The sequence below is a fragment of the Corvus cornix genome, chromosome 9 (assembly GCF_000738735.6).
Source record: "Corvus cornix cornix isolate S_Up_H32 chromosome 9, ASM73873v5, whole genome shotgun sequence".
NCBI classification, from domain to species: Eukaryota; Metazoa; Chordata; class Aves; order Passeriformes; family Corvidae; genus Corvus; species Corvus cornix.
This window is the reverse complement of record NC_046339.1, coordinates 10,887,041-10,901,007: the sequence shown is the minus strand read 5'-3', so window position 1 is coordinate 10,901,007 and position 13,967 is coordinate 10,887,041. Positions and strand designations below refer to the sequence as shown.

At 46.7% G+C, this 13,967-nt stretch overlaps 1 protein-coding gene across 5 annotated transcripts in view; it reads right to left on the bottom strand.

Annotated features, from left to right (window-relative positions):
* The window catches only part of TP63 (tumor protein p63), an 81,262-nt gene extending 67,742 nt beyond the window's left edge, over positions 1-13,520 (bottom strand). For all 5 annotated transcript variants that reach the window (XM_020584459.2, XM_019284702.3, XM_019284705.3 and 2 more), the window contains exons 1-2: positions 13,392-13,520; positions 12,516-12,648 (exon numbers count right to left, since the gene is read on the bottom strand). In XM_020584459.2, coding sequence (XP_020440048.2) covers positions 12,516-12,648; positions 13,392-13,465 — 207 coding nt within the window. In that variant the 5' untranslated portion in view covers positions 13,466-13,520. The remainder of the gene's footprint in view (positions 1-12,515; positions 12,649-13,391) is intronic.
* Between the last annotated feature and the right edge of the window lie 447 nt (positions 13,521-13,967).

The window sequence follows — 13,967 nt, the reverse complement described above, 5'->3', positions numbered from 1 at the left end:
CTTGGCTGGGCACGCAGGGAGGGACTCGGGCTCACGGGGCGAGCGGGCTGTGCTGCTCAGGGGGCTGGCGGCTCCTGGGGCTGCGTTCTTTGCACACGGCAGCTCTGCAAATTAAAGCACACTGCAAGCTCACCAGCCTATTCCAGGCCGAAGACAGGCAGCACATTCATAAGGCTGCCCAATAATAAAACGGAGCAAAACCATCTTCAGGCAGGAAGCAAAACAAGAACAAATACAGAGCAGAGGATTACAGTGTCCCCCTCCCCCGCAGCAGCCCCTTGCCACAAGAAGCAGGGTAGGGGCCTGATTTAGCTCTCACCCTGAAAGCACAGCTCACTGGAGCTGCTGGGTGCAAGCAAAAGGTTGGAAGCATTTCCTGTGCACCTTCCCAACTCACAGTGCAAAGAGGCACTTCCAAGAACAGGCTGCAGAGAGGCACACTGAGCCTCCCCACCTACCACCACCAGCAATATCCCAGCTCACGCTGGGGCCACACACACCTTCAGTGCTCCTGAGCTACCAGCAAGAGCCTGCTGAGCACACAGCAGATTTCCTACATCACAGGAACAACTCAACAGACCACTGCCACAGCCCCTTGCCCTCCTCTCCATCTTCGCCAGCACCAAGTTAGACCAGGGGCTGTGCCCGATGTACTTATCTGATCTCACCTGATATGGGCACAAGCCAAAAAGCCACACCAGTGCTAATCTGGCAATCTAGGCAAAGTTTGCAGGGAGCAGCCACAGCACCGTTAGCCAAACAGGGCACTTTGCAGCATCACTGGAAAGCTTACACGGAGCTGGACACAAAGCAAGAAGTCACCGTGAATTTTCTGTTGTCCAACAGTGAGGAATAGTTATGCTGTGCTCAGATGACCATTTTGATCCCTAAATACTGTCAAGTTTTCAATACTGGCTCATGAGTTCAAAAACTATGGAGGGTAAGGAAAGAGGAGGGGAAGGCACATACATAAATCTCCCAACCTCAGCAGGTCATTGCAAAAATGTCTTTCACAGCTATGCTATGAAACTCAGAAGATCCTCCTTTTCCAGGTCATTAATGCAGCATTGCTGTGTGAGGTATCTGCCATCTTCTGCCCCACAGGTGGCTGGAGGTGGCTGTGGGTGAAGCAACACCCAGATAAAGAGAGATACATGGAAGTTTATCCAAAGAGATCTGCATGTCAAACACGAGGAGAGGTGTATATAGCATGAATAAATTGACATGTCAGCACAAATCCCTGCCCTCTGTACACACAGCCCCGACCTGGCTCAGTGTTTCAGATGCATTACCCTGTGCGGTCACCTTGAAGCAGATGCTGGACAAGTGGCTTTTTGCAAATCCATCATCCATAAGGGGCACAAAGGAGGACACCACCACCCCAGCAGGGGTGGCAGGAGGTAACAGAGCAGACACCTGACGCTGCGCCCACCAATGCTGCTGCAGCCCAGGCACAAGTGTGTCCCTCTCATCACCCCAGGGACCCAAACTGTGTTTCACTGGCTTCAGACCTAAATGCACTCTCCTCATAAGATGCTTCCCTGTCTCACAGGCTGGTGCCATGCCTTGGATTTCATACTGGCACCAGTGGCACAAGGGAAAAGTAAAGGCTCGAACCCTTCCACCTTATCATGAGGAAGAAAAGTTCCCAGATCCTCATTTGATTCTCTCCTTTTGCAGATACAAAATTTTCATATAGATGAGCCACCAACAACCTAACAGCAGCCAGGCAGCATCTCTTTGGGGTTTTTAGAGGAAAACTTGATTTCCTGAAATACCCTATGCTTAAATGGCTGAGTCATAAAAGCAGAAGAACACCCCCACCTCCTCACACTCCACACTCACTTTTCAGCCATGGGACAGTGATAGTTATAATTTGTCTGAGCCTTCTGGACAAGTCTCCAAGGGAATCATCAACTGTAATGGTCTAAAGTCATGGCAAGACAATCTTTGTAAACAGAGATTATGCCTTATCATACCAATTAGCCTAATCAGAAAAAGCAAACAGATTCAGGCAAAGGCTCTCCTTTCAGACATTAGTACAAATTACTTCTTGCTCAGGCCAGATGAACAAGGTTTAACTCTATTTTTGTAGTCCAACAAGCTCTCCCCCACCCCAAACAGGAAAAGAATAAAGTAGGAAACAAAGAAAGCAACTCAAAGCATCGAGAGAAAAGCCTGGCACTTATGTTCTGGATGCTTAGTTGGATTGAAATTAAAAAAAAAAAGTAGTTCAGCCTCAGGAAAGGAAGTCTCCTCAAAGTAATTTACCTCCAATACTGTAGGAAACTAAAAATAATAATTGCTAGTTAGATTTGAAAGTTTCAGCTGCAACCCTCCCAGGTCTGACTCAGATATTCTAGAAAGCTTCTGGCAATGCTTTGTGGCTCCTGCTGGTATGCCGAAGAACAAAATAAAATGCAAACAAGACCCCTAAGTTTCCAAAATGAGCTGTCGGCCAAGTCAAACTGCTGATTCAGATTCTTTGTTTGAATGCTGTTTCCCCATGCTCTTTCATGGCTCATCCCAGCTCCTCTCACCAGTACCACATGCGAGTTCTCAATAACCCTCCCTGGTCACAAGGTAAGTGCGCAAAATTGTGACGATTAAAAAAAGTCATTACCACAACTGCAGCGTTAATTGGTGATTGTGTAATTTCTTGTAGAAGGGAGGAGCGTGCATGCACACCTGCCTGCATGTTAGGCAGTTCATGCACAATTTCCTGCAGATCAAATAAAAAGAAATTCTGCTCAGACCTCCCACTCGTATAAAAATAGCATCTGGATTGACCGTGTCACCACGGACTGTGACATTCACTTAACTCAGAAATGTTTACAAATTAGGACTGAGATAACAGGAGGATGAGGGGAAAAAATAGAACAGTTTTTGGTGGGTTTTTTTTTCTGTTACCTCTGAATAACTGCTGAATGGTCAAAAAACAAGCCTCTGCCAATTGGCTCTGACAGATCTTTCCAGTGAAGATCTTCCAGGGACAGATGTGTACTCTGCAATAGCAGGAAGCCAGGTTAAAGAGCAAAAATAAAATACTTTCAAAAAAATGCAAAAATCAACCTGCCTTCTTGAAAACTCATGCAGAGGTGATCTTCACTGCTCAAACCCTGAAGAAGAGCGGGAAAAACAACATGGTCCCTGAAACAGGGACTTTCCTCTTTTTTATTTTTAATCCAACCATTTATGGTAAGACAGAACAAATAAAAAAAGAGATGAGGTATAAAAGGCAACATCCTACTTGCTGCTGACTGGCTACAGCCTTGTGTGCATCCCAGGCAGGCTGCTCCACACCACCGCATGGAATGGCAGCTGATCCATACGCAACAGAGGGACCAGGCACCCCTAGCTCTGAGAGTAACCTCTCTGCTGCACCCAGGAGCACAAATTCGACCCTCCTTGTTTCCTCACCACTCACCCAGGGACAGGTCTGAAGCCCAGAAATTCCTCTGAATCGCACTCAAATATATGAACCTTCAAGTTAGGAACACGTCCCATATGGAAACGCTTAGTACCAAGGATCAAACCCTTCTTTTAAGGACTCCTAACTTCATTTTTTTCCCTGCATTTTAAAAGTGCAGGGTAAATAGCTGGACTTGCCAAAGGCAGGAGGAGAGCCCAGCTCCAAGCTCTGCCCATGGTGCAGGTCAGCTCCTCCTTCCCAAAGAACATGCCCTCCCCAAGGCAATCGCCTGTCACAACAGCCCTGCCCTCCGACCCTGGGTAAACATCTGCGCACGCTGCTTATTTGAGCTCCTACAGTCTCGTTATCTCCCCCAGAACACCCCTAGGGCTAATTAGAGAGTTAATGGCATCATGTCAAGAGATAACGCTACATGGTGGGGGAGCAGGGAGAGGGAAGGTGGAAAGGAATTGTGAAACAAAACCAGTTCCCTTCACAACCACTGTGCAATATTGGTTTAGGAAGGGCGCACACAGCCCCTGGGGCCTCTGCCCTCCAGCTGCCGAGCTCCATTTAATGAGAGCAAGACCTCCGGAGAGATTCAGCTCTCCAGCCAAGGTGATGCAAGGTCCCCACACCTTCCCCACCATCTGCACAACCAAAAACGCTGCAAGCCCATCAAGGGACATTCCCACTCAAGTGCCAGCAGTGACTCACCTCCCACAATTGGTGTATGACACAGGAGGCAGACAAAGCATACAGATTACTTATCAAAAAGTGTTTCTGTTTATCCCTGATGCTCCTTTTATCTAATTTTCCCACTTTTAATGTACCCTAGTGATTCTTTCTAAATAACAGCTGCTTTCACTGTGAAAGCTTAGAGGTAAAACCATCGGGACACAGGTTTCTTGGCAAGGTAGCACATAAGCCCTCAAAACCACTGGCCAGCAGACACTTTTACATTGATGAACACAAACCCATGGGTCAGTAAACACTCAAGCATGGAGATGTGACCAGGAGACTCTGGGGGTTCAAGCCAGGGCAGCTCTTTGTTTGGGGTAACAAAAATGCAGTAACATTACTGCATTTTTGCCTCATGAGGATCTTTGGATGCTCAGCACAGCATGAATGACCACCCCCTCAACTCCCCATATTTATAAAATATTTTTCAAAAGACAAGAGGGGGGAAGTTACACAAGAAAATTCATGAAAATTGCTCCTGATTGGCATAAACAGTCCATCCCACCAGCTGGAGGTAGGGCAGGGTCACGGCACTAACCTTCACCCGAGAGACCAAGCACTCTAGCCAGGGAAAGGAAGGAGGAGATGGCGACAGATTACAGAGCTTTTGCTTTCAATTAGAAAAAGAAGCAACTGTTGACAGACCAGGGCTGTTCTTGCACAAGCAGCTGAGGGGAAAGTGTTGTTCTTCCCTTATCTTATATAAACTACAGATTGGTCTCATGAAATGCACACCTGTTTATAAATGCACAATCACAGCAGCTCTCTCCAACTGGTCTCTGCTCCCAACTCCCTCCCACACAAGCCCTTTTACAATAATCCAGTATTTAAAAGGAAGTTACCAGTTTGCAATAATTCAAGAAAAGTCTTCCAAACCTCTGGTTACACACTGACCCTGCAATCCATGGGCATTCACACTTTTCTCATTAACATATTGCTGTTACCCAGTATAGCCCAGGTGCCTTCAAGTGCAACACACTTCCTGAGGCAAGAAGCCAGGAAGCCTGTTTATGCCTTTTTTCCTATGAAGAAATGTTGCACTTTGCAGTGCTGGTCCTTCCCAGAAGATTGATCTCTTTTGGTGCAGACTTGTTTAATTTTAATTCAGTCTGGACATCACCATGAGGTCTACCATACCCATCCATGCTCTCAAGGGGAAGTAAGAGTGCTTCAGGGTACCTTTTCCTCCTATTTAAGCAGGCTGGAGATAGAAGTCCATGCTTTTAAAGTGAAAGTTATACTTGTTACTGAAAACTCCTTTGATCTTTCATTAATCTCTGCAAATTCAGCTGCTGATTAGAGAAGAGTTCAGTCAGCAGTGAGCAAACGAACCCAGGCCACAAACCACTCCTTAATCTACGCTTCACAGAGACTGATTTAATTTTTTGTGACTGCCTGACAATTCACTCCCTCATTAATTTCACTGCTATCAAATCAGTGACAGTGAGGTGGAAAGCAGATGGTAGTGACATTCAGTAGAAAACATTACCTAGTCCAAAAGTCTCCTCTTGAAATATTGGAAGAAAAAAATAATAGTCATTAAGAGGACTGTGGGCAGGATCTGCAGAACCACAAAGCAACATATACAGTGAGACTTTGGATGCCTATGACTCTCTTCAAAGCAAGAATCCCAATTAATGCAAGAGAGAACTTTTAAAACAAAAGCTACACCCCACAGCTGGCTGCAGCACAGACACTTTGGCTGTGCTGGACAAGGAAGGGGAGCAGGACATTCCCAGGGCTGTGCTCCAGGTTTGCCTTAGCCTGGAAAGAGAACCCCCTCCCTGGCACGGTCAGCTCTGCAGCTTAAAACAGCACTATGAGGTACTTCCCATCCTCCACTCATGTCACCTCACAAAGAGGGGTGCCACAAAGCTCCACTAAGTTTTCATTTGGCTGGATATGGACAGCTCAATTCATCACCCTACTTCCAGCTAACAAGAGAAAAGGACCTTATTTTCTTTCTTCAAACAATTTGGTTTAGAATAAAAAAAGTAAAAAAACCAACAAAAAATAACAACACAAAACCAAAATGTCCAGAGGAAGGTGAATTCTGGGGAAAAAGAGGATCCATCAACTAGATAGAAACAATGAGTGAAGTTCCCATCAAGACACCATAAACCTTAAACTTGCTCCAGATGCAAAGGTGCCTACAACCTACTGCTTCAAGATCAAGATGCCTTTTAATTAAGTGTTTGTGCAGACCTTTTAAAGATGTAAAATAAGCACTAACACATTATTGCTCCATACTTGCTCAAGGAGCATGTGTAGCACCACAGAAACCTTTGGAGGCAGGCCTAGCTGCTCGAGGAAGATGTTTTCTAAAGTGACTGCACCTTTTGTTTGGAGGCATTTACATACAGGCAGAGGACAGGACTCCAATTACCACACTCTTCCACTTCAGGTGCTCGTAGAAATAGAGTTAGGGAGTTAAAGCCACCCCTCCTGAAACACCCCATCTCATATGTGACTCTCTCCCAGCAGGTTTGTGCTTTTCAGCTCAGAATTAGTTTATTCCTTCCCAAGATGAATGTATAGCAAGGTGCTGAAAGGGAAGAAAATTTAAAGAAATTTTAAATATGTTTCCAAAATGATCACACAGCAGACAGATCACCCATTAGTTTTCTTCAATACCATTGAGAATCCTGGGAATTGACATTAAGAACAAAACACTTGGTGTAAGGATACTACTCATCAACTGGCAGCATTCCTACAAGAAGAAATGCAGCCATCCATGGTCTGCAGCCAGAACTAGGGCCAAAGAGCACAGGAAAGGGAGCTAGGGAAGAATTATTCTAAAGAAACATAAATATGTCTTTAGAGCCCTGCTACACACAAGATGAGGACAGTCTTCAGGTTTTGGTCAAACTAAATGTACAGATAAATTCTTTACATTCATTCTTATCTGAAAGAACTGACCATTTCTACATCTGGATCTGCAGCCCTAAATGTGATGATTAAATCATCTGGAGGGACCTACACAGTGAAAGATTAAACATCCAGCGGGATTACAAAGCCAAACCTAAATTAGGAGAGCTTCTGAGTTCAACTGCAAACAGAAGAGGTGCTGGAGGGAAGCTTCCAATAGAAAAATGCCTTTGCTCATTATGGAAATGCCTTTGCATAATCTCAACTTTCTTTGCACAGCTATGGAATGAATAAATAACCACAAAGAAGAGAAACTTGGCAAGCCTCAAACTCTCTCAAACAAAAACCAGACAGTAATAAAAGCTTTGATCACATCCCTGTGCTGTACAAAGTCCTTCCTTCCTTTCTATAGTCAGTCTGGGAATGGAAACGGATGGCCACACAAGCCACTTTGCTACATCTCCTTATCAAACTGGCCTCATCCTCCAGGTGCAAAACCATTTCCCAACAAAATGCAGAGCTGTGGCAGCTGCCAGAGCCTGTAGCAGCACACACCACGTATTAGTTAGTCCCTGCACTGAGGCACTATTCCTGCGCTGCTCACCACATCAGCTCCCCGCCCTGCTGTGGGTGCACAGGGACATCGTTCCCATCCCACAGTTCCACCACCCCATAACCAGCTTTCATCTGCTTCTTCAGCCATTACCTTACAACAAGTGGAGTTCTCCTCTCCTGACCCAGAAAAACACTTCTAAGGAAGCAACTAAAATTAACAGAGTTTAGAGCCTGTGCTTTTTAATATTGAAGTGCTGGGTAGGATGCAACAGTGTCATGCAGGACAGTGGGGTGGGGGCTTTTTGGGTCTGTCCAACAGACGCACAGCTGATCCCGACCACAGCTCCCAGCTGATGGGGACCAGGAATTCAGTGCATGGCCATCAGATATGAATTACTGATTTACATGGTGCTAAGGCTGAGGGCATGCACAAGAGAGCCAGCATCCACCTTGGGCCAGAGCAGCTCCTCTACAGCTTGCTGGGCTGCAGCATGGGAAGGTATCCTGTGCAAGGTGGCTTGGGTGGCTCCTTCATGAGCCTACAGCAGATTAAATATGGGAAAGGTTTCTTGTTTCCATTGGGAAGCATCAAATACCAACTCTGAGATGTGTCATTGGTAAAAGGACTGAGGCTGAGAGTCTTGATTCCTCCATTTCCTACACAGGATGCATCCAGTCTATCCTACAGCCATCTCCACCTCTGTGCATAAAGGAGAACAGCAGAGTCACAGAGCTGAAGCTCTCAATTTTCAAACTATGAAACACACGCTGGAAGTTCTGTAGCTACCTGGCTTGGGACACCCAAAAAGCTGTACACCCAAACCCAGCCCTATACACACCACCATCCCCAGGGCAGAAACCCAGCCCACAGGCTGCTCAGCATTGCCTAATCAAGCCACACACAGCAAATCCCCACGATTATTTGCAGAAGATGAGGGAGCACAAATGAATTTTTTAAAAAAGGCAAAAAAACAGGCAAGGAATTCTCTCTGCCTTTTATGGGGAGGGATGGATCCAGGTTAAGAAAACTCTGGCCACGGCACTGTCTGGGGAGCAGGCATTCCGCTGAACTGGTTAGGCAAGGGGCTGCGGGAGGACGGCTCGCTCAGGGGCATGACAGGAAGGTATGCACAGGGGGAGGGGGATGAGCTGCTCCATCCCTGGGGACAGCACTCCAGCTCCTGCAAACAGGGTCCCCGCAGCCCTGGCCACACTGGTGGGATGGCGGTGGCAGACAACTTAGAGATTCTGCAAACCCCGCAAATAACACTTTTACCAGGATGCTCTTGCTGAAGTCCTTAGCCCAAAGCAGCTTTGTTTGGGTCCAGACCAGCATCTCTCAGCATCAATGAGCAGTTTACAGGACTTTTGAGGGATGGTAAAAGAAAGCAATTTTGCACCTGGTAGGGCAGGCTGACAGCCCTAAGAGGGCTCCGGGACAATGCAGGGGTTATTGCACTGCCACACGCCTGCTTCTACAGAGATCTCCAGACCCCTCCTCCCCGTTGCTCCAGGGCATTTAACCAGTCAGACACAAATATAAAATGGCTATAACATTACCTGATTTCTAGCACTGCAGGATACAGGCTTTGCAATCAGTGTTCATCCTGAACACAGGGAGCTAGACATCACCCCACCACACCCCACAGTTGCTGGCTACATCCTTGATCAGAGTAGAGGTTGGGGACCACCTTCTTTGGACACTTAATGAATGGCAGGAGACCCCCCAAAGACACATATTCAACTCACCTTCCTGGCCATCTGCAGCTCCTTCCCACACCAGGGCCATGTCAGAAACTGACTGTTCTCCACACCCACAGGGCCCACCAGCCCTTCACTCCAGTTATGCAAAAAAGGCAGATCTTTGCTGGGGTTTCCCAGTCTGCCTGTGGTTCACACCAGGGGAAAGGAAGGGCCAGAGCTGACAGCCAGGATGGGCCACCCATTGTGAAAGAGCCAGTCACAAGGCACATGGCTGGGGAAGACTGCTGACTGTTTAATGTTATACCAGACCCAGAAACCTCTTCCTGATCCCCCCAGATATTTTCATTCCAAGGCAGTGCAGATCACCAGTTTCTCTTACCCCTTTCTTATACAGGCACAGGATATTATTTCTTCCTTAAAACAAGTACGTGAGAACTGCAAGGTCTCAGCAAGAGACAGGGCTATAGCCCAGCTGAGAGGGGTTTCTGCATCACCCAACCTTCCTCCCAAGGTCTCTCCCCAAACAGTTGCACTTTCAAGGCAATGAACACAACTGATGGGTGTTCAGCAGGGCAGGACTCATGCTCATTTTCCAGCCCACTGATGGGACAGTTTCTTCAGGCACTGCAGCTCCTTCCCTACTGCTATCTCTGTTGTGAACAAGCACCTGTACCCCCAAAAGTCAAATAATGATTTAAAAAAATAATTAAAAAAATCACAGGTCTCACCAATACAACTCTTAGGATCAAGGAATGACATCTTTTAAAACCGCTAGTTTCATTTTTCAGCCATAAATTGCAAGAAGGTGCAAAGCTTATTTTAAAAGCTGACGGGAATTGCTTTAAAGTCCACACAAGGACAATTGTTTCAAATAAACCACTCCTAATTGCTCTGCACCCATTTAAATCTCACATGGTGATGCATTTTGGAGAAAAACTGGCCTTGGTCTTTTCCTAAGACAAATGTGATACCATAAAGCACTCTGCCTTGATCTCAGTGCTCATCTCCCAGGGCCCCTCTGTTTCTGCTGCATTCCTTTGTGTTTATCTGCCCTCTTCAACCCTTTGCTGCAATCAGCTGCGTGCAGCACCTCTTGTCTAGAAGTGACATGGCTGAGGTTACAGGAGAGACAGGTGCAAGGGAAGCTCGTGCCCCGAAGCTATCCAAAGGAAAAGAGAAGCTGGAGGGGAAGAGAGTTGTAAGGTATTTCAGATTAAAGCAAACACCTTGCCCCAGGCTACACATTCTCTGCCAATGAAAGCTGCAGCCGCCGGTGAGCCCCAGAAACAGCAAAGCAAACACAGAGTTCTCTGCAAGGGGAGTTGTCACCTGTCAGGGATGTTTGCAAATTTATAGGGAGGTGGTGGTGGTGGTAAGGGGAGTAAAAAGAGCTTTCCTCATTTTAAAAGACGGGCTGTTTGCACAGGTTTGCAATGCATATTTTGCTTTGTGAAGGCTTTTGTCCAGCATTCAACTGAGAGAAGGTGCTGTCTTCCACTGAAGACAAACTGGAACATTTATTAATGTACATACATTAATGTACTCCAAGCTGCTGCCTTTACAGTAAGGGTGAGGATGGGATGGAATTTCCCCACTCCCCCTTCAGCTTGTCACATCAGTGAAAAAGACTTCTTAAGAAGAAGTCACCCTGCAGCCTGGCCTCTCCAGAAATGCCTCCTGCAAGGCTGGGATCAACCCCATCATCAGCAAGAAGTAACTGCATAGAGAAAGCTTCTTGTCCCCTTCCCAGGCACCAGCACTCACCTCACCTTAACAAGGGAAAAGGACTTTCATGCTTCACTGCACCACTGACGGGAGAGGGAGACTCTGAACAGGCCTGCAGTGAGCCCAACAGCCACCACAGTGCTCTGCAGACAGCTTGGAGGAACGGGAGATGGGGAGGTGAGCTCGTGCTCGATGCCACAAATCCAGAGTTGAGCATGGAAGGAGAAAAGTTACTGCTGATGATCTTTAAACCATTGGGGATCGTTTTTTAGGAGGACATAGTTCAAATAGACCATTACTATCCATTTCGAAAATCAGAAGCTCCTGTAAACATGTAGAATCTTTTGGACTATTGAAGAGACACCATTTTACTAGAGCTGTGCTGTAATGGTGGAAAAAGCCAAGATCCAGATGGAAGGCTTGTACCTCACCCCTCTGTGCCCCATCAAATAGTGAATCAAAAGATAACCAGACTTGACATCAGTCACTTCTCCTTGTGCACTTGGATTAGCTTCACCACATTAGCCAGGCACATACCCAACCTCAAATTGGCCTTTTAACCCTTTGCAACCTTCCTGGAAAGAGGACTACAGCCTCCCCAACAGCCACACCAGAGCAGCACTAACAGGTCAAACCTCCTGTCACCAGAGACTGCAACCAGAATGACCAGGAGCTCTTTCTTTGCAGACAATCCTCCAGATCACAAACACTACCAGGATACAGGTTGCCAACACACCATCACTGGGCACATTAAAAGCTGTGGTTGGTTAGCCAGGGAGTTAAATGACAACAGTTTCTCAGGATGGAAACAGTACAACAAGAATATTTACAGATACCAACACAAATTTCAAACTATACTTTATTTGTACCCCAAAGTAAACAAAACCCAAGAAGAACAGAAACAGGACATGAACAACTCAGACTCCTGAAATACCTCCTGCTCCAGCCTGCAAGAACAGCACTTCTTCAGAAGAGCTATTGCTAAGAAAGGGCCAGTCTGTGCAAAAGGCAATGAACCAGCAACCACCAGTGCCTCATCTACATTCCAGTCTTGAGCCATATCCCTGAGACCCCCATGGCCAACAGTCATTACAAACACTCTCTAGTCTGAAGAAACAGGAGGGGAAAAGAACCCAACCATGGTCTGAAAACAAGTTTTCATTCATGTGTGACCCTCAAGAGAAGAAAAACCAGTGAAGAACCTCTAGCCTTGGTCAGCAAAATTGCAACTGTGCCCAGAATCGAAACTATTTTAGTTTGTGTGACCTCAGGGTTATCTCTAAGCAGGGAGAGTGCAGGGATGGTTGAGTACCCAGTGCAACAGACTCCTCAGCTCTCCTGCCAGTTCAGCTGCCTCATCCCCTTCTCCTGCCATTGCTGCTGCAGGAAAGGAGGAGCAGGTGAGGAGCCAGCCAAGGTAGGAAGATGGCCCTGGGGCAACGCAGCTGGAATAGCTCCTGCAAAAACTCCCCATCTGCCCCAAAGGTTAAGGAAGTGTCTCCTTACTCACCCACATTGGGTCATTCAGCTCCGTGTCCTGCACCCGGACACAATCCATGCTGATCTCAATTTTGTTTGTGGAGCCATCTTCAGATGGGCCATCGATGAAGTTTAAATCGATTGGCTGAACTGAGCATATTGGCCTGGAAAGAACACAGTAATGAAGTTAAAATTGGCCAAGTTCTATTTCCCACCACCCCGCCTTCCTTCCCTTCCCCCCATGCCCAGGACTTCGGCATTGCCATGAGCCAGTCTCATGGCAAAGTAAGGAATTACTAAGGAACAACTACCTCCTCACCACTGTACTACAGCAGCCCCTGAACAGGACAGGGCCTGGAGGGACATTTTACTTGCTCTGAGGCAAGAGCACAGGAGTCAAATCACTGAAAGACAGAAGTCATGGAGGATTTATGGCAGTAACTGTTTCAGCATCAGTCATGGCAAGCCAGGAATGGGAACAGAGTCAGTTTTCTTTCATTCAATGGACATGACAGGGTGAACTCTGCACCATCTTCACCTCCTCTCCCTCCCTGGTATCAGCAAGGGGAAAACATGCAGCCTGGACACAGAGTGATGGGCCCATTTCCTGAGGGAAAATGCCAACCACGTGCCTGAGGAAGCAGCCAGCTCAGCCACCAGAGGCCTGGCAGAGAGTCAGTGTCACTACTGACCGCTGCATTTGGTCCCCACAGCCTGTGGGTAGAACCTCTGGACAGCTCAAGAGCTGTCAGTCACCACAGACTGACACATCCAATCATCACATCCATATCTAATTAACAAGTACAGAAGACTCCAAGCTCCCCAGCATCAATCCTCTGAGCAGCCTGATTATAGAGGCAGCCTGCCCTAAAACATCTTCCATATGTTCCACATAAGGGCTACTTACTGTTCCAGGAAGTCCCAGATATGCTGGATTACCTCTGGGCTGAGGAATTCCCTGGGCTGAGAGCTCTGGGACATGGCTGATCGGTAGTAACTCTCCTTCCAGGAGAAGGGGCTCGGAGTTTCTACAAATCTTAAAAAACAAAAGCAAAAAAAAAAAAAAAAAAAAAAAAAAAAAAAAAAAAAAAAAAAAAGAAAAACACACACAAAGACATGTTGAATGCATGAGTCCAGCTCAATGAAAACCCATAAATAGAAGCTATTGTGTGAAAAAGGAGACGTGCTGAATGCCTGAGACATTCACAGCTGTACAACACACATTCCACACTGCTGCAGATGCTGTATTTAGATGGGAGAGAATTTGGCCACCCTTCCCAGTAAGTTAAATACTCCTCAGAGTCCACTGGGATGCTGTGTCATAAGAATCCCGGGCGGGGGGGGAGAATCCCATTTCCATTTTACCCCCAAATAATCAATTTCCCATATGAAGCAGGTAGCCTTTGCAGCAGGTGAAGCAGCTAAGCAGTGTGTGATTCCAATGTCCCTGGCTGTTTGCCTGTCTAAATGGCATGCCCTTGGA